At 39.4% G+C, this 25,556-nt stretch overlaps 6 protein-coding genes across 6 annotated transcripts; 3 read left to right on the top strand and 3 right to left on the bottom strand.

Moving 5' to 3' along the window:
• Positions 1–3,756: 3,756 nt before the first annotated feature.
• LOC134659267 (chorion class CA protein ERA.1-like) lies at positions 3,757–4,743 on the bottom strand. The gene is made up of 2 exons (XM_063514915.1): positions 4,650–4,743; positions 3,757–4,035 (listed from the first exon to the last, which is right to left on the bottom strand). The coding sequence occupies exons 1-2, from the start codon at positions 4,698–4,700 to the stop codon at positions 3,787–3,789; spliced, it is 300 nt and encodes a 99-aa protein (XP_063370985.1). The 5' UTR covers positions 4,701–4,743; the 3' UTR covers positions 3,757–3,786.
• Positions 4,744–5,003: 260 nt separating this feature from the next.
• LOC134659261 (chorion class high-cysteine HCB protein 13-like) lies at positions 5,004–5,883 on the top strand. The gene is made up of 2 exons (XM_063514908.1): positions 5,004–5,079; positions 5,576–5,883. The coding sequence occupies exons 1-2, from the start codon at positions 5,032–5,034 to the stop codon at positions 5,873–5,875; spliced, it is 348 nt and encodes a 115-aa protein (XP_063370978.1). The 5' UTR covers positions 5,004–5,031; the 3' UTR covers positions 5,876–5,883.
• Positions 5,884–10,709: 4,826 nt separating this feature from the next.
• Positions 10,710–11,644, bottom strand: LOC134659266 (chorion class CA protein ERA.1-like). Its single transcript, XM_063514914.1, has 2 exons — positions 11,558–11,644; positions 10,710–10,988 (listed from the first exon to the last, which is right to left on the bottom strand). The coding sequence occupies exons 1-2, from the start codon at positions 11,606–11,608 to the stop codon at positions 10,740–10,742; spliced, it is 300 nt and encodes a 99-aa protein (XP_063370984.1). The 5' UTR covers positions 11,609–11,644; the 3' UTR covers positions 10,710–10,739.
• A 249-nt stretch (positions 11,645–11,893) lies between these two features.
• LOC134659209 (chorion class high-cysteine HCB protein 13-like) lies at positions 11,894–12,942 on the top strand. The gene is made up of 2 exons (XM_063514838.1): positions 11,894–11,976; positions 12,598–12,942. Exons 1-2 carry the CDS (start codon positions 11,929–11,931, stop codon positions 12,895–12,897), a joined length of 348 nt encoding a protein of 115 aa, XP_063370908.1. The 5' UTR covers positions 11,894–11,928; the 3' UTR covers positions 12,898–12,942.
• Positions 12,943–16,609: 3,667 nt separating this feature from the next.
• Positions 16,610–22,332, bottom strand: LOC134659021 (uncharacterized). The gene is made up of 4 exons (XM_063514628.1): positions 22,204–22,332; positions 20,994–21,606; positions 18,922–20,684; positions 16,610–16,831 (listed from the first exon to the last, which is right to left on the bottom strand). Exons 1-4 carry the CDS (start codon positions 22,330–22,332, stop codon positions 16,610–16,612), a joined length of 2,727 nt encoding a protein of 908 aa, XP_063370698.1.
• Positions 22,333–23,174: 842 nt separating this feature from the next.
• Positions 23,175–24,350, top strand: LOC134659020 (chorion class CB protein M5H4-like). Its single transcript, XM_063514627.1, has 2 exons — positions 23,175–23,222; positions 24,054–24,350. The coding sequence occupies exons 1-2, from the start codon at positions 23,175–23,177 to the stop codon at positions 24,348–24,350; spliced, it is 345 nt and encodes a 114-aa protein (XP_063370697.1).
• The last annotated feature ends 1,206 nt before the right edge of the window (positions 24,351–25,556 follow it).

The raw sequence follows: 25,556 nt of genomic DNA, 5'->3' as shown, positions 1-25,556 counted from the left end.
TTCAAAAATGATATTGAGGTTTCTAATATCATTTTTTTCTAAACTGAATAGTTTGCGCGAGAGACACTTCCAAAGTGGTAAAATGTGTCCCCCCCCCCCCCCTGTAACTTCTAAAATAAGAGAATGATAAAACTAAAAAAAATATATGATGTACATTACCATGTAAACTTCCACCGAAAATTGGTTTGAACGAGATCTAGTAAGTAGTTTTTTTTTAATACGTCATAAATCGCCTAAATACGGAACCCTACATGGGCGAGTCCGACTCGCACTTGGCCGCTTTTTATTTGTCATATTTGTCTGTCCGTTTCTTAGCCTTCGATTTTTTTTATATACTACGTCAGTGGCAAACATGCTTACGGCCCGCCTGATGGTAAGCAGCCTTCGTAACCTATGAATGCCTGCAACACCAGAGATGTTGCCTGTTGAAAGAAAAGTACAGACAGCGATAAAAGCTTGTGCCAAAAATTAAATCTTAAGCACTTTTTGTAAAAACTATGATGCTTTGAGACCTACCTTTTTTGTACGGAATCCTCTAGCATGTCTGATTGAATACGCACTGTCCAGTTGAAGTTTTCGTTAGCATCACAGCATGCACTACTGGTTCGCATTTATATTAATAATTTAGAGATTGTAATGTTAAACAATGATAGGTTATTACTTGAAGGGCGTTTGCTTTTTAGTCATCGCGGAAATTTTAAAATATAAACAACATCATGACATATCGGACGATACGTTACGGCTCCACCCTGCTTCTCGCGATGTGCTTTGCGGCGGCCATTTTGGCTGCTAAGAAACGGGTAAGAGTTACGAGGGCCTGCTGCGAAAAGCGAAATTTCTTTATCTGCATCTCTATCGCTTAAATATTTGAGCGATGTAGAGGCAATTAGATGGAAGAACGACGAAATACCTAAGAGGTGTGAAACAGGGCGCGAAAACTTGGCTTTCACATGTTTTACTGCGAAACGTTGAGCGTATAGCCAAAGCCACAAGACTATTCTATCGCACAAGACACGATAGGAAGTCATCTCGACAGTATCTCATGTGCGAGTTTGAGTACCCATCTTTTTATAATTGTATTAATTTAAAGAGACATATTCCAGGCCACTGTTGTGGCGCATTCCTGCCAAGGAATTTGTATAGGTACATCGTAAAGCGGGACACGAGCCACCTTTCACAAGATTTGATAACTTTTTCATGCTAACACATCGCTTTACACACAATACACATGATAATATGATATTCCAAAAAAGAACCGGGATTTTAGCCTACTTCCGTGACTTCCGTTCGTAAATAGTAAGTCGTACGGTTACCAGGACTACAGTGCCAAAATATTACTAATAATTAAAAATGTTGTTTAAGGTTTACTCTGCCGATTTTGAACATATCGAACTAACTTACTGCAACCCCAAGTATATAGCGGACATGAAAGTGAGTGCGCGACGAATGAACCGCCGGGACCCGACTCATTATCTCAGTGCGCACTTTGAGATCTTAGAACCACTTGGAAAAAATGTTACCGTAAGTTTCTCAACTTGTTCTTCCATCAGAAAGTATTTAAAGAAAGAAAGTATTTAGATAGGTATGATTTATAACCATAGAGAATCAAAAGAGCTACCGATTTGCAATTTGCATAAGATTTTTCTTTATTAATTTTTAATGATAACATGATTATAAGGTCTAATCTACATACTGTAGATTGCATACTGCTAGTTCTGAGGATTCCGATAGTTAAAGGAAGGCTAATTACAGGTCCTTACCTAACTATTTAATCTTTATTGCACCAAAATTAAACTTATCGTACAAAAGGCGGGCTTAAATGCCAAAAGCACGCATGCAAAATTTTAATGCAATACGTATTTTTGTAAGGCTCCCTCTGACATACTGTAGGTAATTGTATTTTACAGGTAAACTGGTATCTCTATGAGTTCCTAAGCAACGAGTATCGCCGCAGTTTTGTGGAGGGGCATTATAATGTTTGCGATTTTATATTGAACGATGCTCTCGGCGTCTTTGTTAAGGAAAAACTTGACGATGCTTATACAAAATGTCCGTTTCCAAAGATGATTGCTTTTATTATTATTCTCTTTATTTCATTTGGGTCTTAGGTTAGGGTTTTACAATGTGAGTATAAAAGTACAATACCAAAACACTTACAAAACATTGCAAAAATATACAAAACCATGTAAAAATACACACATTATAAAAAACCTAACCTAGAATGCCGCCGGCAGCGGAGCAGGGCCCAAGCTGCCGATGGTCAGGGCCGCAGTGTGAGGAACCGACGTACTATACCCGCCGTGTCCAAAATTACCGCCTTCTGCATCTGACCCTTGATCCAACCACCTAACGAGAGTCTCTCTAGATGTTGGTCGAAACTCTTCGCTATGAGACCGTTCGCTGATACGATTATAGGAACAATGATCGTCGAGTCAACATCCCACATGGCGGTTATCTCGTCGTGAGCTAAGTCTAGGTACTTGCTGGATTTGGCCCTCTCGGTCTTCACGAGATTCTCATCATGGGGGATGGTCACGTCGACGAGCACGGCCCGGCGGTGCGATCGATCTATCAGAACGATGTCAGGCTTATTGGCTACAATAGTCCTGTCAGTGATGATAGATCGATCCCAATAGAAACCATTTTCGAGAACTGGCGCAGGTGAGTACTTGTAGTACGGCACTTCGCGGTCCACAAGGCCGTATAGGAGAGCAAGCTGCTGGTGAATAATTCTGGCTACGAGATTATATCTGTGCAAGTACTCGCCGTTAGCAAGATGAGAACAACCGGAGATAATATGTCTGAGTGACTCTCCGGGACGGCGGCATGCCCGACAAATGTTGACCCGTACCGTCCTTCAGGATAAATCTCCGGTAGTTATTCGTCATGATAACTTCGTCTGCAATTGCACAGGCAAAACCTCAATTATTTACTCAGTGAGGAGCAAATTAGTCACATTTTACTGCACGTGTATTTACGTGATCAATTTTATAAGTGATAAATTTCCCACAATTGTTTCAGGGTGTGTATCACGTGGAAAATATTTCTATTCCGAACCTGCCTCTATTATCCACATTCCCCTTTCAAAAGGGTCGTATGTTCTTCAATTGGACAATTACCCAGCGGGGTGGCAACAAGGAAAAATTATTCAATATTTATGCTGATATGATGATCAAGATGAAATTCCAGTAGATAGATAATTGTGTTTGCTTCTATTACGCGTTCGTGTTTGGCACATGGTTAACATTTAAGGATGACTCACACTAGACCAGGCCGGAGCCGGGCCGGAGCTTCCAGCGCTTCGTTTTCTATGGAAAGCACTAGGTGTCGCCGATCAGCCGTCATAGAAAATAAATAATAAATAAATAAATAAATATTGGGGAACATCTTACACAGATCAACCTAGCCCCAAACTAAGCAAAGCTAGTACTATGGGTGCTACGCGACGATATACATACTTATATAGATAAATACATACTTATATACATAGAAAACATCCATGACTCCGGAACAAATATTAGTGCTCATCACACAAATAAATGCCCTTACCGGGATTTGAACCCAGGACCATCGGCTTCGCAGGCAGGGTCACTACCCACTAGGCCAGACCGGTCGTCAATTCAATTCACTTCAAAGAATCATAATTTTAGAATGAATTTTCCTCTTGTTATTGGGAAATATAATTATATTTTATTTTAATCTCTTTTGTCTAACTAAACTATAGCAATAAAACAAATTATTTAATATATTTTTTATTACAAATTTCTTGAGTCAAGTTAGAAAAAATCACTGGCATCCGCATCCGCACTGTCCGGAGATGGACACGGAGCCGCAGGCGGGCACGCATCCGCCGAAGTCGACGGAGCCGAGCACGGGCACGGAGCCGACCACGCATGTGTTGCCGCACGCGTCGATGTTGCCGGACACGCCCACCTGGCCGGTGCCGGTGCCGCCGTACGACCCGCAGCTCTGTGAGCTCAGTCCGGACGAACCATATGAGTACTGGTTGCAACCGCAAGTCTGGCTCTGAACCATCTGTGATAAAGAAACAAGGCCATTCATATGGAGTTATGTAAATAAATTATTTTTGGGAATGTAATATTTAACAGCAATTACAGCAAGCAAAATGTAACATAAAACAATGACGGTCCTGAGTCAAAATAATTAGAGGCCTAGTATCTTGAGGTAATTAATACGATATTATAAATGTTTATTGATTAGTATAAAAATTGTTCCAACGGTTACAGTATACAAAAGGATCAGATGAAAGCTTACGATCCTCAAAAATACCAGGATGCCTAGCCAAGGTGACAATTAATCGCTTGCGCTACGATAACGAAACGCTTTATTTGCCTCTTTAAAACTCTTCCCTATTAGTGAGGGAGCGTAAACGATTCGCATGTGGGCTACGAGCCCTTGTCACTAAACATCAAGTTCAAAACATCATGGTACTTTTTTATGGAAAATCATTGGTCAGGTATAAAATAAAATAAAACACTTATGTATACAGTCGTCATCAGATATATCGGAGCGGCTAAAGCGCTCACAAATATAATTGTCTCCTATTGTCAGGGCGTTAGAGTGCGTGTTCAGATATTGTGAACACCTCGGCCGCTCCGATGTACTGTACAATGTACAGATTTCTTTACCTGGAGCAGGCAAGCCTGGACGAAGATAGCGAGGACTACGAAGCGAGACATTTTAATAAGAATACTAATATTCTTTAAACAAAAGAACTTAGAATGATGTCCCTGTATTTTGAAGCCACTTTTATACTGACTTCATATGCGTAATGAAGAAATAGGTCAGCGATAACACTGAACTGACTTACTTATTAAATATACTTAATGATTCTCAGTGTCAAAATATCGTTACTGAAATATTAGCGATAAAATACAATTTAGTAACATAAATAATTGTTTTCTTAGTGAAGCAAGAAGGATACAATTGTACTATAAAATACGGAGGCTTTAACCTAATTATAGTAATTATTCATTCTTGGTTTGTGAACAGACTTAGAAAGGAGCAAAAATGGTTTTCAAAGTTGCCATCATTTGCGCTTTTGCCTTTTTGGTACAGGTATGTACATATCAAGTTTCTCCTACGTAATCTGATATGTTTTGTCATTGGCTCTGTAAATCTATTGTAGCTCTTAAACATGTTTATATCTGTTGGTTTTCCATGTATGTAATAAAAATAAAATAAATAAGTAATTCGAATATATAATTTGATTTGTATTAAGTATATGTATTTAAATGCGTTTTAGACAGATACGTTTCTAAAAATAAAAAAATGTGTAGGTACCTACCTATTATTTATATGTACTACATAAATTAATTCTTGATAAACCTCCTTAATTCCTGTAAACTGCTAACCCAGTAAAATATGATTTTTATGAGCGTTTAATTTATTTGCACTATGTCCAAATGGGGAAACAAATTGTATGGTATATGTTTCTTTGACTAAGGCCATTATATTTTCGGAGTATTGCTGTTTCTACGTCTAATTCGCTTACTTTATGATCAGAATGAGGTACATGACTTTGTACTTATACGTTTAACTTTGTTTGTTTTAGAGTATTGCTGGACAGAAGTGCGGTTGCAGCTGCCAATCGATCAGCATTCCCAGCAGCGGCGGCGACCTGAACATCCAGGCTATCGGCCCCGTCGTGCCGTCCGGCATCGCCGTCGCCACGGACCTGGACCTGTCCGGCGACCTGGACCTGTCCGGCGCGCTGCCGTACCTGAGCGCGGTGGCGTTCGAGGGCAAGTTCGACACCAGCGGCTCGGCGCCGGTGTGCTACGGCTGCGGGGACTGCGTCGCCATCACGCAGCAGATCGGCGGCTCCAGCGGATGCGGATGCGGCAAACGCTAAGCCTCATTATTGTATAAAACTGTATAAACATGCAAATACATATAAAATGCATTTCTCGTTGCTTATACACTGTATTCTTAATTCACACTTTCGCAGCCTGTGTGTTTAGGTGGTAGGTTTTTGTGTTTTTCGAAGTAATTTTACAAGAATATAATAAACGATCACCTAGCCCAGTCGGTAATAAACCTGCCTATGAAGCTGGAATCTCGTGTTAGAATCTCGTTTGTATGTTTATCCCGGAAATTTGTTTCTGAGCCATGGATGTATTCTAAGTATCTAAGTAGGTATGTATTTATCTAATTAAGTATCTAGTTTATATCATCGCCTAGAATCCAATGTACACATAGTACGAGGTCGATCTGTGCAAGATTATCCCCAAATATTTGTTTATTTTATATAATTAATATCTGGGTGGCCGAGCTTTGCTCGGAAATCATATAAAAACCCGAAAATGCGCGTTTTCCCAGAGATAAGACCTAGGGTAGATCGATTTTTCGCCTCCGAAAACCCCCATATACCAAATTTCGAGATCCGCGATATATATATATATATATCTATATATATATAAATAAATAAACAAGAACTGCTCGTTTAAAGGTATAAGATAACATGTATTTTTTAACAAGAATAACGTTTATATGTTTGCTAATTAAGTATATTAAAACTATGGGTGGCCAGACTGTTTTGTGCGTTTTGCAAATTTAGTCACAGAACACTGGGTAGAATAAACATTATGTTTATGCATTTATTCCATTTATGTCATGAATGTCATGATAAGTAATCGATGCATAGGATCAGAGTTCCGTGGCCGAAATGGCTAAAGCGGGGTGCCTTTTTATTTGTCATATTTGTCTGTCCGTTTCTTAGCATTCGATTTTTTTATATACTACGTCAGTGGCAAACATGCTTACGGCTCGCCTGATGGTAAGCAGTCTTCGTAGCCTATGAACGCCTGCAACACCAGAGATGTTGCCTGTTGAAAGAAAAATACAGACAACGATAAAAGCTTGTGCCAAAAATTTAATCTTAAGCACTTTTTGTAAAAACTATGTTGCTTTGAGACCTACCTTTTTTGTACGGAATCTTCTATCATGTGTGATTCAATACGCACTGTCCAGTTGAAGTTTTTGTTAGCATCACAGCATGCACTACTGGTTCGCATTTTTATTAATAATTTAGAGATTGTAATGTTAAACATTGATAGGTTATTACTTGAAGGGCGTTTGCTTTTTAGTCATCGCGGAAATTTTAAAATATAAACAACATCATGACATATCGGACGATACGTTACGGCTCCACGTTGCTTCTCGCGATGTGCTTTGCGGCGGCCATTTTGGCTGCTAAGAAACGGGTAAGAGTTACGAGGGCCTGCTGCGAAAAGCGAAATTTCTTTATCTGCATCTCTATCGCTTAAATATTTGAGCGATGTAGAGGCAATTAGATGGAAGAACGACGAAATACCTAAGAGGTGTGAAACAGGGCGCGAAAACTTGGCTTTCACATGTTTTACTGCGAAACGTTGAGCGTATAGCCAAAGCCACAAGACCATTCTATCTCACAAGACACGATAGGAAGTCATCTCGACAGTATCTCATGTGCGAGTTTGAGTACCCATCTTTTTCTAATTGTATTAATTTAAAGAGACAGGTAGTCCATATATTCCAGGCCACTGTTGTGGCGCATTCCTGCCAAGGAATTTGTATAAGTATATCGTAAAGCGGGACACGAGCCACCTTTCACAAGATTTGATAACTTTTTCATGCTAACACATCGCTTTACAAACTATACACATGATAATATGATATTCCAAAAAAGAACCGAGATTTTAGCCTACTTCCGTGACTTCCGTTCGTAAATAGTAAGTCTTATGGTTACCAGGACTACAGTGCCAAAATATTACTAATAATTAAAAATGGTGTTTAAGGTTTACTCTGCCGATTTTGAACATATCGAACTAACTTACTGCAACCCCAAGTATATAGCGGACATGAAAGTGAGTGCGCGACGAATGAACCGCCGGGACCCGACTCATTATCTCAGTGCGCACTTTGAGATCTTAGAACCACTTGGAAAAAATGTCACCGTAAGTTTCTCAACTTGTTCTTCCATCAGAAAGTATTTAAAGAAAGAAAGTATTTAGATAGGTATGATTTATAACCATAGAGAATCAAAAGAGCTACCGATTTGCAATGTGCATAAGATTTTTCTTTATTTATTTTTTAATGATAACATGATTATAAGGTCTAATCTACATACTGTAGATTGCATACTGCTAGTTCTGAGGATTCCGATAGTTAAAGGAAGGCTAATTACAGGTCCTTACCTAACTACATATTTATTTATTTAATCTTTATTGCACCAAAGTTAAACTTATCGTACAAAAGGCGGGCTTAAATGCCAAAAGCACGCATGCAAAATTTTAATGCAATACGTATTTTTGTAAGTCTCCCTCTGACATACTGTAGGTAATTGTATTTTACAGGTAAACTGGTATCTCTATGAGTTCCTAAGCAACGAGTATCGCCGCAGTTTTGTGGAGGGGCATTATAATGTTTGCGATTTTATATTGAACGATGCTCTCGGCGTCTTTGTTAAGGAAAAACTTGACGATGCTTATAGAAAATGTCCGTTTCCAAAGGTGATTGCTTTTATTATTATTCTCTTTATTTCATTTGGGTCTTAGGTTAGGGTTTTACAATGTGAGTATAAAAGTACAATACCAAAACACAAAACATTGCAAAAATATACAAAACCATATAAAAATACACACATTATAAAAAACCTAACCTAAAATGCCGCCGGCAGCGGGGCTGGGCCCAAGCTGCCGGTGGTCAGGGCCGCAGAGTGAGGAACCGACGTACTATACCCGCCATGTCCAAAATTACCGCCTTCTGCATCTGACCCTTGATCCAACCACTGAGTGTCTGAGTGACTCTCCGGGGCGGCGGCATGCCCGACAAATGTTGACCGTACCGTCCTTCAGGATATATCTCCGGTAGTTATTCGTCATGATAACTTCGTCTGCAATTGCACAGGCAAAACCTCAATTATTTACTCAGTGAGGAGCAAATTAGTCACATTTTACTGTACGTGTATTTACGTCATCAATTTTATAAGTGATAAATTTCCCTCAATTGTTTCAGGGTGTGTATCACGTGGAAAATATTTCTATTCCGAACCTGCCTCTATTATCCGCATTCCCCTTTCAAAAGGGTCGTATGTTCGTCAATTGGACAATTACCCAGCGGGGTGGCAACAAGGAAAAATTATTCAATATTTATGCTGATATGATGATCAAGATGAAATTCCAGTAGATAGATAATTGTGTTTGCTTCTATTACGCGTTCGTGTTTGGCACATGGTTAATATTTAAGGATGACTCACACTAGACCAGGCCGGAGCCGGGCCGGAGCTTCCGGCGCTTCGTTTTCTATGGAAAGCATAGGTGTCGCCGATCAGCCGTCATAGAAAATAAATAATAAATAACCCCAACAACAAACATATACAACAAACATATGTTGTAGGCTCATCGCGGCGTTGAGCCTACAACGCCGCGAGCGAGTACCAGTGGGCTCAGGAGCGCGACGGCGGGACCTTCGACGCCGATGTTCGATGCCTCGCCGGCGCTCAGTATGGCGGAAGGGGAGGAAGAGGGCATAGAATGCTATTCCACGCCCGGAAGGGATACGGGGAGTGGGGATGAGCAAGTGGATCAGCCAACGACCCCCCTCGCACCGGCTCGGTCGCGGCCCCTTAGACAATGTAGATTGAAAAAGCCGTCATATAAAGTATAAGCACGAGTAGGTACTTATAAATGTAGTTATAAATATAAATGTTTAATAGTAATAGATTCCCATTGCTTAAGTGTAAAGCATTTACGTATAGTATTATATACTTAACGGAATTGAGCTGAGTAATGTGATTTAAATAAATATACTTAGATTACTTAGTTATGTTATCTTAGGTGATATTCCGATAGAAAGTATTGTTATTAATAAATTAGAATAGAACTCGCATAATACGTAGCATTTATTGGTAAGGTTAGGTCTACGAATAATCAATCCATTATGAATCGTACTTCTTGAACAAAAGATCCATAATTAAAAATTAACGATTCATTATTGTTAGACTAACGGGTTCTCCCGTTAACATTGTGTACTCGTATACGTACCTATGGTTATGTAATCTGTAGAAGGCAACTACCTGATTTACAACCCACGTTTTCCTTGTTGTAATTTAAGTAGGATTAAGTTTTTATGGTACAAGTTATGATCCTAATACTTAGTATTAATTAAGTGCGGAGAAGTGTGATGTATGTAGGTAGATATAGAGTTAACCATTGACGTGTGTCATCCAGGTACTCGTGACAGTCCGGAATAAACTCTCGAATAGTAAGGTGCCTATTATTCTATATCCCTATATCTGCTCCCTGGTCCCTTCAGGATACTACAATATAAATATTGGGGGACATCTTACACAGATCAACCTAGCCCCAAACTAAGCAAAGCTATGGGTGCTACGCGACGATATACATACTTATATAGATAAATACATACTTATATAGATACAAAACATCCATGACTCCGGAACAAATATTAGTGCTCATCACACAAATAAATGCCCTTACCGGGATTTGAACCCAGGACCATCGGCTTCGCAGGCAGGGTCACTAACCACTAGGCCAGACCAGTCGTCAATTCAATTCACTTCAAAGAATCATCATTTTAGAATGAATTTTCCTCTTGATATTGGGAAATATAATTATATTTTATTTTAATCTCTTTTGTCTAACTAAACTATAGCAATAAAACAAATTATTTAATATATTTTTTATTACAAATTTCTTGAGTCAAGTTAGAAAAAATCACTGGCATCCGCATCCGCACTGTCCGGAGATGGACACGGAGCCGCAGGCGGGCACGCATCCGCCGAAGTCGACGGAGCCGAGCACGGGCACGGAGCCGACCACGCAGGTGTTGCCGTACGCGTCGATGTTGCCGGACACGCCCACCTGGCCGGTGCCGGTGCCGCCGTACGAGCCGCAGCTCTGTGAGCTCAGTCCGGACGAACCATATGAGTACTGGTTGCAACCGCAAGTCTGGCTTAGAACCATCTGTGATAAATAAACAAGGCCATTAATATGAAGTTAAGTTAACGTAAATAAATTATTTTTGGGAATGTAATATTTAACAGCAAACGTAAAACAATGACGATCCCGAGTCAAAATAATTATTAAATGCTTATTGATGGTATAGAAATTGTTCTAACGGTTATAATATGCAACAAAAGGATCGGATGAAAAGCTTACGATCCTCAAAAATACCAGGATGACTAATAGCCAAGGGGTCAATTCATCGCTTGCGCTACGATGACGAAACGCTTTATGTGTCTCTAACACTCTTCCCTATTAGTGAGGGAGCGTAAACGATTGGCATGTGGGCTACGCACCCTTGTCACTAAACAGGTTCAAAACCTCACATGTTGCTTTTTTAATGGAAAACCATTGGTCAGGTACATAAGGTAAACGTACAAGTGCTCGACATGCTAATGTCCAATAGTGTCACCTCTATTGACAATGACTTAATTTCCAAGATGACATGTACTGGGACCGCGTCGAGCACTATTGCGTTTACCTTATAATATAAAATATAACACTTATGTAAACTGTACAGATTAGTTTACCTGGAGCAGGCACGCCTGAACGAAGATAGCGAGGACTACGAAGCGAGACATTTCAGTAAAAATACTAATATTCTTTAAACAAAGAACTTAGAATGATGTCCCTGTATTTTGAAGACTCTTTTATACTGACTTCATGTGCGTAATGAAGAAATAGGTCAGCGATAACACAGAACTGACTTGCTTACTAAATATACTTAATGAATCTCAGTGTCAAAATATCGTTACTGAAATATTTGTGATAAAATACAATTTGGTAACATAATTAATTGTTTTCTTAGTGAAGTTAGAAGGATAAAATTGTAGTATTAAATACGGGGCTTTAACCTAATTATTCATTCTTGGTTTGTGAACAGACTTAGGAAGAAGCAAAAATGGTTTTCAAAGTTACCATCATTTGCGCTTTTGCCTTTTTGGTACAGGTATGTACATATCAAGTTCCTCCTACGTATAATAATCTGATTTATATTTTTTGTGTAATTCGAATATTTATACCTTAGTCCGATTGATGCTTATTTTAAAGATTATGAACTCTAAGCACTAGAAATAAAGTAGAATTTTACTAATGCTCTAATTATGTTATGCGACTTGCTAATAGGAAGGTCAAAAAAAATTGGGGCGATAAAATAAAAGATTCACTTTAAAAAAACATACCTACAATGGTTTCAGGTTTGTATAGTTACGAAACTAACTTAATCTATATAAATTTACGTGCATTTTAATAGACAGATACATTTCTAAAACATAAAAAACTGTATAGGTACCTATTATTTATACGAGATGAATTAATCTAAATTCGCTCTTGATTAGCCAAACCTGTAAAATGCTAAACCAGTAAATTCAAATTTTCATGAGCGTTCAACTTATCTGCAATATGTTAGAATAAGGAAACCAATTGTATGGTAATGGTATGGTATATGTTTATTTGACTAAAGCCATTATATTTTCAGAGTATTGCTGTTTCTAAGTCTAATTCGCTTACTTTATGATCAGAATGAGGTACATGACTTTGTACTTATACGTATAACTCTTGTTTGTTTTAGAGTATTGCTGGACAGAAGTGCGGTTGCAGCTGCCAATCGATCAGCATCCCCAGCAGCGGCGGCGACCTGAACATACAGGCTATCAGCCCCATCGTGCCGTCCGGCATCGCCGTCGCCACGGACCTGGACCTGTCCGGCGACCTGGACCTGTCCGGCGCGCTGCCGTACCTGAGCGCGGTGGCGTTCGAGGGCAAGTTCGACACCAGCGGCTCGGCGCCGGTGTGCTACGGCTGCGGGGACTGCGTCGCCATCACGCAGCAGATCGGCGGCTCCAGCGGATGCGGATGCGGCAAACGCTAAGCCTCATTATTGTATAAAATACTGTATAAACATGCAAATATAAAATGCATTTCTCGTTGCTTATAAATTGTGTTCTTAATCCACACTTTCGTGCCTGTATATTTAGGTGGTAGGTTTTTGTTTTTCACGAAGTCATTTTAAAATAATATAATAAACGATCACCTAGCCCAGTCGGTAATAAACTTGCCTATGAAGCTGGAACCTCGTGTTCGAATCCCGGTAAAAACATTTATTTGTGTGTTTATCACGGATATTTGTTTCTGACTTATGAATGTATTCTAAGTATCTACGTATGTATTTATCTAATTAAATACCTATCTAGTTCTGTCATCGCTTAGAACCGAATGTAGTCATAGTACAAGGTCGATCGTCTGTGCAAGATTATCCCCAAATATTTATTTATTTCACATATGTATTTTAATCAAGGAAACCGTTTATATTATAAGTTTTCTAATTAAATAGGTATATTAAAATTACGGGTGGCCAGACTGTTTTGTGTGTTTTGCAAATTTAGTCACGGAACACTGGGTAGGAAAAACATTATATTTATGCATTTATTCCGTTTATGTCATTATAGGTAATGGATGCATAGGATCAGAGTTCCGTGGCCGAAATGGCAAAAACGGGGTGCCTTTTTATTTGTCATATTTGTCTGTCCGTTTCTTAGCATTCGATTTTTTTTATATACTACGTCATTGGCAAACATGCTTACGGCCCGCCTGATGGTAAGCAGCCTTCGTAACCTATGAACGCCTGCAACACCAGAGATGTTGCCTGTTGAAAGAAAAGTACAGACAGCGATAAAAGCTTGTGCCAAAAATTAAATCTTAAGCACTTTTTGTAAAAACTATGATGCTTTGAGACCTACCTTTTTTGTACGGAATCCTCTAGCATGTCTGATTGAATACGCACTGTCCAGTTGAAGTTTTCGTTAGCATCACAGCATGCACTACTGGTTCGCATTTATATTAATAATTTAGAGATTGTAATGTTAAACAATGATAGGTTATTACTTGAAGGGCGTTTGCTTTTTAGTCATCGCGGAAATTTTAAAATATAAACAACATCATGACATATCGGACGATACGTTACGGCTCCACCCTGCTTCTCGCGATGTGCTTTGCGGCGGCCATTTTGGCTGCTAAGAAACGGGTAAGAGTTACGAGGGCCTGCTGCGAAAAGCGAAATTTCTTTATCTGCATCTCTATCGCTTAAATATTTGAGCGATGTAGAGGCAATTAGATGGAAGAACGACGAAATACCTAAGAGGTGTGAAACAGGGCGCGAAAACTTGGCTTTCACATGTTTTACTGCGAAACGTTGAGCGTATAGCCAAAACCACAAGACTATTCTATCGCACAAGACACGATAGGAAGTCATCTCGACAGTATCTCATGTGCGAGTTTGAGTACCCATCTTTTTCTAATTGTATTAATTTAAAGAGACAGGTAGTCCATATATTCCAGGCCACTGTTGTGGCGCATTCCTGCCAAGGAATTTGTATAGGTACATCGTAAAGCGGGACACGAGCCACCTTTCACAAGATTTGATAACTTTTTCATGCAAACACATCGCTTTACAAACTATACACATGATAATATGATATTCCAAAAAAGAACCGAGATTTTAGCCTACTTCCGTGACTTCCGTTCGTAAATAGTAAGTCTTACGGTTACCAGGACTACAGTGCCAAAATATTACTAATAATTAAAAATGGTGTTTAAGGTTTACTCTGCCGATTTTGAACATATCGAACTAACTTACTGCAACCCCAAGTATATAGCGGACATGAAAGTGAGTGCGCGACGAATGAACCGCCGGGACCCGACTCATTATCTCAGTGCGCACTTTGAGATCTTAGAACCACTTGGAAAAAATGTTACCGTAAGTTTCTCAACTTGTTCTTCCATCAGAAAGTATTTAAAGAAAGAAAGTATTTAGATAGGTATGATTTATAACCATAGAGAATCAAAAGAGCTACCGATTTGCAATTTGCATAAGATTTTTCTTTATTTATTTTTTAATGATAACATGATTATAAGGTCTAATCTACATACTGTAGATTGCATACTGCTAGTTCTGAGGATTCCGATAGTTAAAGGAAGGCTAATTACAGGTCCTTACCTAACTACATATTTATTTATTTAATCTTTATTGCACCAAAGTTAAACTTATCGTACAAAAGGCGGGCTTAAATGCCAAAAGCACGCATGCAAAATTTTAATGCAATACGTATTTTTGTAAGTCTCCCTCTGACATACTGTAGGTAATTGTATTTTACAGGTAAACTGGTATCTCTATGAGTTCCTAAGCAACGAGTATCGCCGCAGTTTTGTGGAGGGGCATTATAATGTTTGCGATTTTATATTGAACGATGCTCTCGGCGTCTTTGTTAAGGAAAAACTTGACGATGCTTATAGAAAATGTCCGTTTCCAAAGGTGATTGCTTTTATTATTATTCTCTTTATTTAATTTGGGTCTTAGGTTAGGGTTTTACAATGTGAGTATAAAAGTACAATACCATAACACAAAACATTGCAAAAATATACAAAACCATATAAAAATACACACATTATAAAAAACCTAACCTAAAATGCCGCCGGCAGCGGGGCAGGGCCCAAGCTGTCGGTGGTCAGGGCCGCAGAGTGAGGAACCGACGTACTATACCCGCCGTGTCCAAAATTACCGCCTTCTGCATCTGACCCTTGATCCAACCACTGAGTGTCTGAGTGACTCTCCGGTTCGGCGGCATGCCCGACAAATGTTGACCGTACCGTCCTTCAGGATATATCTCCGGTAGTTATTCGTCATGATAACTTCGTCTGCAATTGCACAGGCAAAACCTCAATTATTTACTCAGTGAGGAGCAAATTAGTCACATTTTACTGAACGTGTATTTACGTGATCAATTTTATAAGTAATAAATTTCCCTCAATTGTTTCAGGGTGTGTATCACGTGGAAAACATTTCTATTCCGAACCTGCCTCTATTATCCGCATTCCCCTTTCAAAAGGGTCGTATGTTCGTCAATTGGACAATTACCCAGCGGGGTGGCAACAAGGAAAAATTATTCAATATTTATGCTGATATGATGATCAAGATGAAATTCCAGTAGATAGATAATTGTGTTTGCTTCTATTACGCGTTCGTGTTTGGCACATGGTTAATATTTAAGGATGACTCACACTAGACCAGGCCGGAGCCGGGCCGGAGTTTCCGGCGCTTCGTTTTCTATGGAAAGCACTAGGTGTCGCCGATCAGCCGTCATAGAAAATAAATAATAAATGAATATATAAATATTGGGGGACATCTTACACAGATCAACCTAGCCCCAAACTAAGCAAAGCTAGTACTATGGGTGCTACGCGACGATATACATACTTATATAGATAAATACATACTTATATAGATAGAAAACATCCATGACTCCGGAACAAATATTAGTGCTCATCACACAAATAAATGCCCTTACCGGGATTTGAACCCAGGACCATCGGCTTCGCAGGCAGGGTCACTACCCACTAGGCCAGCCAGACCGGTCGTCAATTCAATTCACTTCAAAGAATCATCATTTTAGAATGAATTTTCCTCTTGATATTGGGAAATATAATTATATTTTATTTTAATCTCTTTTGTCTAATAAACTATAGCAATAAAACAAATTATTTAATATATTTTTTATTACAAATTTCTTGAGTCAAGTTAGAAAAAATCACTGGCATCCGCATCCGCACTGTCCGGAGATGGACACGGAGCCGCAGGCGGGCACGCATCCGCCAAAGTCGACGGAGCCGAGCACGGGCACGGAGCCGACCACGCAGGTGTTGCCGCACGCGTCGATGTTGCCGGACACGCCCACCTGGCCGGTGCCGGTGTCCAGGCGGCAAGGTTGATTATTGGAGGAGCCGGGAAATTTAAAACTCAAACGTGTTCTCTCAATGAGCATTTATTCTATACTAACAAAATATCGATGTGGACTGTATACATATTGATCTATAACTAGGTATGCACTCGCACCTATAGCATAATTACTTAACTACTTAAGACTAGTTTGGACATCCCGCCCACCAAGAACATAGTTCTTTATTTACACGGCAAAAGCTCTACAATAACTACATTAAATATGTTAAACATAACACAGTCGGCACGTAAACTAATATGTACAAGTATAAGTTATGTATAACATTACTTAGTTATTACACATAATTTGCTAACTGGACGCTTCAATATTCCTGATTTACATTTTACAGTAACAACTCTTGTTATATTGTCAGGCCCAGTATGTTTTTGAATAATCTTACCTAGAATCCATTTAGCAGGAGGTACATTGTCTTCTCTTAAAATAACAACATCATTAAGCTCAGGTTCGGTAGTAACATTAGAATTCCATTTATATCTTTGACTAAGGGTTACTAAGTATTCTTTATACCACCGTTTCCAAAAATCAGATACAATTTTTTGCGTTAAGCGCCATCGATCTAAACCAACTACATTACACTCAGGATTATATTCGTCAGCTATATTTATCAATGGTTCACCTACCAAAAAGTGACCAGGTGTCAAGGGTAGAGGGTCGTTTGGATCATCGCTCAATACTGATAAAGGCCGAGAATTCAAACATGATTCCACTTGCGCCAGGACCGTCGCTAATTCCTCATAGGTAAGTGTGCTACTCCCTATTACCTTCCTTAAATGCCCTTTTGTACTACGAACCCCAGCTTCCCAAAGACCGCCGAAATTGGGAGCGTGCGGAGGGATGAAGTGCCATGTCGTATGCTGTAAGGTAAGTATGGCTGCTATTTCATCAGGTAATGATGATTTAGCAGTGTTAAACATGTCTCTCATCTCTCTGTCAGCACCAATAAAATTAGTGCCGTTGTCACTATACAAGTCTTGACAGTAACCTCTCCTAGCAGTAAAACGCCTGAATGCAGCAATGAAACCCTTGGCTGTCAAATCCGTAACTGCCTCGAGATGTATTGCCCGGGTAACCATACACACGAACAGGCATATATAGCCTTTAAAAGACTTAGCTCCTCTACCTGGTGAAAACCTTATATTTATAGGACCACAGTAATCTACCCCCGTAGATTTGAAAGGCTTACTGGGTTTCATTCTCGCTTCAGGTAGAAGTCCCATTAAAGGAATAGACTTCTTGCTCGAATATCTCAAACACGTGACGCATTCTCTATAAACCTTCTTAGTACGATCCTTCGCTTGCAATATCCAATATTTGGATCTTAAAAAGTTTAACATTATTTGAGGACCGCCATGCAAAGTACGATGATGAGCATCAATAATTAGAAGCGCGGTAAATTGATTTTTACCAGGCATAATCACCGGATGTCTCGTATCGTAACTTGCATCAGATTGTTCTATTCTACCGCTAACTCTTAATGTCCCCTTTTCATCCAAAAAAGGACAAAGAGTGCGTAGGCAACTCTTTTTAGGCACAACTCCTCGACTCTTTAACTGTTTTATCTCATGTGAAAACTCCTTCTCTTGAACTTGATTAATACACGAAAGCAAAGTTTTATTCATTTCCTCAGAAGTTACATATTTAGGTAATTTAACTCTCTCATTTTTTGGCAATTTTAGATTTAATACTCTTCTACAATACGAAATAACTTTTAACAGTCTCGATAATGAAGAAAACCTCGACCAAATTGGGGGTTCTTCATCAACATGGGACACAACAGTTAAAGATGCGACTCTTTCCTCTTCATGTGTGTCTTCTATGATGATGTCGTTTATCTCAAAGTCAGGTTGGGCAAGCCATTGCGGACCATTCCACCACAATGAATGATCTAGTAAATCTCTTGGTTGTAAACCGCGAGACGCACAGTCAGCAGCATTAAACTCAGTAGGTACATGACACCATTGCTCAAACTCAAGTATATTCAATATCGTAGACACTCTGTTACTCACAAACGTACTCCAACGAGCTGAACCTCCTTTGAGCCATGCAAGCACTATTGTACTGTCTGTCCAACCGTGTAGGTTCTCTTTTGGTACGTCCATTACCTGTGAAACTTCAAATATAAGTTTAGCTGCTAAGGCCGCAGCACACAGCTCAAGTCTCGGAATGGAAATTTCTCTCTCTGTCGGGGCTACTTTTGTCTTAGCAGTTATCAGGTGTACATGTACACCATGTATCTCATCAGTCACTCTCATGTAGACCGCTGCTGCAAACGCTGACTTTGAAGCGTCTGCAAAAACGTGCAGTTCGATCTTTGAGCTCGGTGTGGCGTTTAGCCATCGTGGTATCGCCAGCTGCTTAAGATCTACCAATGCCTCTCTGAACGATAGCCACTCACTTACCAACTCTTCTGTCAATGGGCAATCCCATTCTAAACCCGACTTCCACAACTTCTGGATGAAGATTTTGGCAACAACCACGACTGGAGCAATCCACCCCAGTGGATCATATAACCTAGCTACATCAGATAACACTTTTCTTTTAGTGATAGGTTCTTGAACTTTGGATAAATTTAGTGTATATTCAAAATTATCTGTATCTCTGTTCCAACTTACTCCAAGAACTTTCATTGTATTATTTAGTTTTAGTTGCACTGTCTGATCTGATAACTCTTTACTACCTACAATTTTCTCCAGTACAGGTTTAGAGTTAGTATTCCATTTCTGAAGTTCGAAACCACCTGATCTCATCAACTCAGTCATCTCGTCAAATATTTTTAGTGCCTCATCCTCAGTTTCAGCTCCAGTAATTAAGTCGTCCATGTAAAAGTCTTGTCTTGTTATTCTCGCCGCTAATGGATACTTACTCTCTTCTAACTCTGCAAGCTTTTGTAATGACTTAACGGCCAAATAAGGCGCGCAAGCAGTCCCGAATGTCAATCTCAAAAGCTTGTAGTGTTGTATTGGTTCTGATCCGTCTGACTTAAATCGCCAAACGATTCTCTGGAAATCCGTGTCTTCCTCAGCTACACGAATCATCCTATACATCTTAATGATATCTGCGACAAGGCAGATCTTGTGACTCCTAGCTCTCATTAAAATGTGTCTCAAATCTTGTTGTAATTTAGGGCCGACAAGGAGATCGTCGTTTAAGGAGACGTTGTTGTCTCCCTTACTCGAAGCATTATATACAATTCTAAATTTTGTCGTCTCCTTGTCCTCCCTAATCACAGCGTGAAAAGGAAGATACACTGCCTTAGGATTGTCTAGCTCTCTCTCACTTACTGCTCTCATGTGATTAAGACTTAGGTATTCTTCCATGACCTTGTTATACTCTTCTCTAAGTTTAGGTTCTCTCAGTAATTTTCTCTCTAAAATCTCTAATCTCTTGATAGCAATTTCCTTAGAATTGCCATATTGACACTTAGGGTCCTCAGTTGCAAATGGTAGTCTTACTACAAGCCTGCCATCGTCATCTCTCACAGTCGTTGAGTTAAAAAACTCCTCACATTGTTGCTCACACTTAGTCATGTCTTTTTTAATCATATTAGGCTCGTTCTCCATCTCCCAAAACTTTTTTAATAAGTCATCTTCCTGTATATGAACATGCAAACTTGTAAATCTAGCACTCACCTCAGTCTCAGATCCTCTCACTGCTCGGCCAGACACAATCCATCCGAGCATAGTATTTTGAGCTATCATGGTTCCTTTGCCCGTCTCTGAATGCTTCTTGATTAACCCCTCGAGTATTATTTCTGCATACACCTCGGCACCTAGAAGGATCTCCACCTTACCTGGCGTTGAGTACGCAGGATCCGCTAAAGGTAAGTCTTCAATCTCTTTCCACTTAGACACGTTAAGCTTGGTAGCTGGAAGCAAAGCAGTTAAAGAATGTAATACGTAAGCACAGACTTCGACTGAACTCGTTGGGTCATGGCGTGAAACCACGTGAAATGAAACCATGTGTTTGGTATTCAAACTACACCCCTCTAGCATTGACACCGAAGTACTTATAGGTCTACGTTTGAGACCAAGTAATTGAACAGTTGACTCAGTAATAAAGGAAATCATACTTCCTGGATCAATTAAAGCTCTAATAGTTTCTTTACAACCAGTGGAATTAAATACCTTAACTCTAGCCGTCGCGAGTAGCACTCGGTTAGGTTGAAGCGCCTCACCTCTCGAAAACGCTGTGGTAATGTTTGTGTCACCTCGTGATGTGCTCGGTTTCTCTGGTAGTGGTACACTCGGTGACGCCGATGACGCAGCAACCTCGCTCGTGGCTCTCGTCTCCTGGTTGGTATCTCTCTCGAAGTGAAGGAGAGTGTGATGTCTCCTTCCGCATTTACGGCAACTCGACGTCTGACGACACTTCATTACAGAGTGTGTGGGCATCAGGCAGTTAAAACACAGTTTATTGTTTTGCACAAAATCTTGACGTTCCTTGGGCGTCATAGAACCAAACTGCTTGCAGTGATAAACGTGGTGGGTCTCATGGCACATAGCACACTCGATGTCACTCGTCTTGACTTTATTCTCGATAGCAGTGTGAAATGTTCTAACCTTAGCTGCAGGCTTAGTTGGTGGTGCTGGGCGGGACGTGTTGGTGTCAATCATCTCCAATGCCCTGAATCTGTACTCCAAAAACTCGCGCAACTGCTCCCAGGTAGGTAAGTCGTCGCCTAGCATATTCAAATGCTGCTCCCACTGTTTAACAGACTCAGCGTCCAATTTTGTAATCACCAAGTACACGATAATTGCGTCCCACGTACTTGTACTAATGCCCATATTCTGCAACGACTTCAAACATGTTGATGTAGTGTCCAATAAATGCCTCACAGCGTTAGCAGACTCGTTGTGTATTTTCTTGGTCGAAAATAAGCTCCTCATAACCGCATTACAGTTATATCTCTTGTTATCGTAACGTCGAACTAATTGTTTCCAAGCGTCATCATAATTTGCATCGGTAGTCGAAAAATTACTAAGTAAACTCAGCGCCTCTCCAGATAAATTGCTTTTCAAATAATGCATTTTTTGAACCGCCGTAATATTCTTATTTGTGTGGATTAACGAGGAAAACATATCATAAAACGTTTGCCATTCTTCATATTTACCACTAAAAGTCGGCAAAATAATGCGTGGTAATTTTACGTCACAATTCCCATTTTCACTGGTAACGGCCATGTCACGAATTTGCGGTAATGATTGTGCACTTGGTTGCAAAAACGTTTTCAAAGCTTCACGTAAAATCGTTTTGTATTGTACATACAACTCCTCAAACTCCTCATACTTCTCTTGCGTAAAATATTCCTCCGTTCTGTCTCCTGACGCTTTGGAAATAATCGCCTTATGTCCGATTTGAAACTCCTTAAATTGTAACTCAAGTACTTCAAGTCTAGTTTCTAAATACGGCTGCTTAATTCTCTCTTTAGGCGATTTCTTATAGTTCTTCTCAGATTTCTTCAAATTGTTGATTAACTCCTCTTGATATTCAATAAGCTCTTTTAATGTAGACATGATGACTCGACAACTCACAAAATGTTCGTAGATATAAGTAGGTAGATAACCTAGCACTCAGATGAAAATGTCTCAAAAACTCGGTTTATATTGCTCAGTTCGATATTATAACTCACTCATAATGTTAAGCGTAATAAACTTTAGCGAAAAAGTCTCAAAAATCACTTATAGACACCAAAGTTTGTAAATGTTCACACTCGATGTTATTACGCGTAATTATAATTGCACTTAAAACTTGCAGTAAACACTCGTCCGGCTCATCCTTATCTCATAGCTGCCGCCGCCCGGCCACAGGTGTGACCCAAGTATCCGGCTCGATTTGGACCATATGTCCAGGCGGCAAGGTTGATTATTGGAGGAGCCGGGAAATTTAAAACTCAAACGTGTTCTCTCAATGAGCATTTATTCTATACTAACAAAATATCGATGTGGACTGTATACATATTGATCTATAACTAGGTATGCACTCGCACCTATAGCATAATTACTTAACTACTTAAGACTAGTTTGGACACGAGACATTTCAGTAAGTGTACTTCTTTAAACAAAGAACTTAGAATGATGTCCCTGTATTTTGAAGCCTCTTTTATACTGACTTCATATGCGTAATGAAGAAATAGGTCAGCGATAACACTGAACTGACTTACTTATTAAATATAGGTACTTAATGATTCTGAGTGTCAAAATATTGTTACTGAAATATTTGCGATAAAATACAATTTGGTAACATAATTAATCGTTTTCTTAGTGAAGCAAGAAGGATACAATTGTAGTATAAAATACGGAGGCTTTAACCTAATTATTCATTCTTGGTTTGTGAACAGACTTAGGAAGAAGTAAAAATGGTTTTCAAAGTTGTCATCATTTGCGCTTTTGCCTTTTTGGTACAGGTATGTCCATATTAAGTTCCTCTTACGTAATCTGTACGGATATGATGGTCGTTCTTGTCTACGTGACAGCGTGATAAAACGGTGTCCGTCACTTTCTTTCCCACGGTGTTAAACAGTGACAGTTATTTTATCACGTGGATAAAGATGGATAAAGCTATCCATAATAGGCTGGCTGATATGTTTTTTAATAGGCTCTGTAAATCTATTGTAGCTCTTAAACATGTTTATAGCTGTTGGTTTTCCATGTACGTATGTAATAAAAATAAAATAACACTGATTTAAACTTTCACGATTTTTACACATTATTAAATTATACAACTCAACTTAAGCCAGTCTTCTCCGAGACCACGGGGACAACGCCGTCCTCGAAACGTCGGAGGTAAATCTTAAAACTTAGATACGCGATTAAGTCCCGTTGTATAATTTAATAAAAATAAAATAAATAATTAATTCGAATATTTACTTCTAGTAGAGAAAAATCATATAATTCCGAGCCATTTGTTTGGTTTAATATTGTACCTAGATAGATTCAATGGGTTGTATAGTAGCGAATCGAATCTGACTTGATTTGTATTAAGTATAATATTTAAATGCGTTTTAGACAGATACATTTCTAAAAATAAAAAAAAATGTGTAGGTACTTATTATTTATATCAGATAAATTAATTAGATTCTTGATTAGCCAGACCTGTAAAATATGACCCTGAAATAACCCCTATGAAAACTGCTAACCCAGTGAAATATGTTTTTTATGAGCATTCAATTTATTTGCACTGCGCTGAATGAGGTACATAACTTTGTATTTATATGTATAACTCTTGTTTGTTTTAGAGTATTGCTGGACAGAAGTGCGGTTGCCAATCGATCAGCATCCCCAGCAGCGGCGGCGCCCTGAACATACAGGCTATCGGCCCCGTCGTGCCGTCCGGCATCGCCGTCGCTACGGACCTGGGCCTGTCCGGCGACCTGGACCTGTCCGGCGCGCTGCCGTACCTGAGCGCGGTGGCGTTCGAGGGCAAGTTCGACACCAGCGGCTCGGCTCCGGTGTGCTACGGCTGCGGGGACTGCATCGCCATCACGCAGGAGATCGGCGGCTCCAGCGGATGCGGATGCGGCAAACGCTATTAAAAAGTCTAAAACCCCATTTTAAACATTGAATTTGTAATAAAGTTCTTATTGCTTAGCAAATATTTTATTAATTAACATAATACCTAGTCGTTATTTAGCTAATGTAATTGTAGATGCTTTGCTCTGCAATATTTTGACGTGCGCAAAAAAATAATCAAAAAATTGCAAAGTTGCATAAAACGTCTCAGCATTTTTTTTCTGCACGTTTTTGTAAACCTTATTACAGTTTACTTTCGATTTCTATGACACTTTAAATAGGCGCCAATGAGTGTCGTAATAGTACATTACGATACAAGTGTGAAAAGTAGGAACAAAAAGTAGTACTCGTGTCGATTAAAACACTAGCTCCCTTCGATCGTGTTTCAATTTATCGCAACGAGTGTCGATAAATTAAAACAAGACGAACGATTAAGAACTTTTCGCACGTGTATTGTACAATATTTTACAGTACACATGGCCCTTTAAATTTTCGACATACGCACGTATAGTGCTGGTTACCGCACTAGGGTGGTAAATTAGCACCATGTGTTTTTATGTTTTCTCTCTCTCTCTTTTAAGCTATATACTTATCCCACATGGTGATGGAGTCAGCTGTCCATGTCATTCGCTTCCACTTCGCCCTATTCTCGAAGTCGCTTTCAGATACTTTGCACTCAATCATATCTTTTAGCACTACGTCCTTCCTTCTTGTTTTCGGTTTACCTCTGCCTCTTTTACCGGGGATGGAAAGTCGTAGTGGTAAATTTCCAACGTAGCCTAGTGGTCTCCTCTTTACGTGGCCATACCATCGCAGCCTACTCTCCTGCTATTTGGCGTAAATGTTAAATGAAACAGTCCACCACATCGACAAGATTTGCAAGAAGATTTCTAAAGGAAATTATGCACTGTTGAAACTTAAACCATTACTAAATAAACAGTCATTATTATCTGTATATCACGCATATATTCAAGCAAACATAAATTATGCGATTAGTATATGGGGAAATGGAGGAGATATTGAGAAAGTATTAAAATTACAAAAGCGATCAATCAGAATATTAAATAACTTACGTAAGCGTCAATCTGCTAAAATATATTTTGCAAAAGACCGGATACTGACCGTTATCTCACTTTTTATATACAACAGTCTTCTAGAAATACACAAAGATAAGAGTAATTTTAAACAAAAGAAAGATATTCATAGATATAATACGAGGAATAAAGAAC

This window comes from Cydia amplana, chromosome 24 (genome assembly GCF_948474715.1).
Source record: "Cydia amplana chromosome 24, ilCydAmpl1.1, whole genome shotgun sequence".
In the NCBI taxonomy this organism is placed as follows: Eukaryota; Metazoa; Arthropoda; class Insecta; order Lepidoptera; family Tortricidae; genus Cydia; species Cydia amplana.
This window is presented reverse-complemented; position numbering and strand designations above follow the sequence as displayed.

What these genes read in the sequence shown, in the direction of transcription:
- LOC134659020 (XM_063514627.1), top strand. Translation starts at nt 23,175, where the DNA reads ATGGTTTTCAAAGTTGTCATCATTTGCGCTTTTGCCTTTTTGGTACAG. An exon ending in CTTTTGCCTTTTTGGTACAG is followed by an intron (nt 23,223 to 24,053) that starts GTATGTCCATAT and finishes TGTTTGTTTTAG; the next exon opens with AGTATTGCTGGACAGAAGTG.
- LOC134659261 (XM_063514908.1), top strand. Translation starts at nt 5,032, where the DNA reads ATGGTTTTCAAAGTTGCCATCATTTGCGCTTTTGCCTTTTTGGTACAG. An exon ending in CTTTTGCCTTTTTGGTACAG is followed by an intron (nt 5,080 to 5,575) that starts GTATGTACATAT and finishes TGTTTGTTTTAG; the next exon opens with AGTATTGCTGGACAGAAGTG.
- LOC134659266 (XM_063514914.1), bottom strand. Translation starts at nt 11,608, where the DNA reads ATGTCTCGCTTCGTAGTCCTCGCTATCTTCGTTCAGGCGTGCCTGCTC. An exon ending in TTCAGGCGTGCCTGCTCCAG is followed by an intron (nt 10,989 to 11,557) that starts GTAAACTAATCT and finishes TATTTATCACAG; the next exon opens with ATGGTTCTAAGCCAGACTTG.
- LOC134659209 (XM_063514838.1), top strand. Translation starts at nt 11,929, where the DNA reads ATGGTTTTCAAAGTTACCATCATTTGCGCTTTTGCCTTTTTGGTACAG. An exon ending in CTTTTGCCTTTTTGGTACAG is followed by an intron (nt 11,977 to 12,597) that starts GTATGTACATAT and finishes TGTTTGTTTTAG; the next exon opens with AGTATTGCTGGACAGAAGTG.
- LOC134659267 (XM_063514915.1), bottom strand. Translation starts at nt 4,700, where the DNA reads ATGTCTCGCTTCGTAGTCCTCGCTATCTTCGTCCAGGCTTGCCTGCTC. An exon ending in TCCAGGCTTGCCTGCTCCAG is followed by an intron (nt 4,036 to 4,649) that starts GTAAAGAAATCT and finishes TCTTTATCACAG; the next exon opens with ATGGTTCAGAGCCAGACTTG.
- LOC134659021 (XM_063514628.1), bottom strand. Translation starts at nt 22,332, where the DNA reads ATGTCTACATTAAAAGAGCTTATTGAATATCAAGAGGAGTTAATCAAC. An exon ending in ATTTAGAAACTAGACTTGAA is followed by an intron (nt 21,607 to 22,203) that starts GTACTTGAGTTA and finishes AAGTCGTTGCAG; the next exon opens with AATATGGGCATTAGTACAAG. An exon ending in TACCACAGCGTTTTCGAGAG is followed by an intron (nt 20,685 to 20,993) that starts GTGAGGCGCTTC and finishes CTTTGCTTCCAG; the next exon opens with CTACCAAGCTTAACGTGTCT.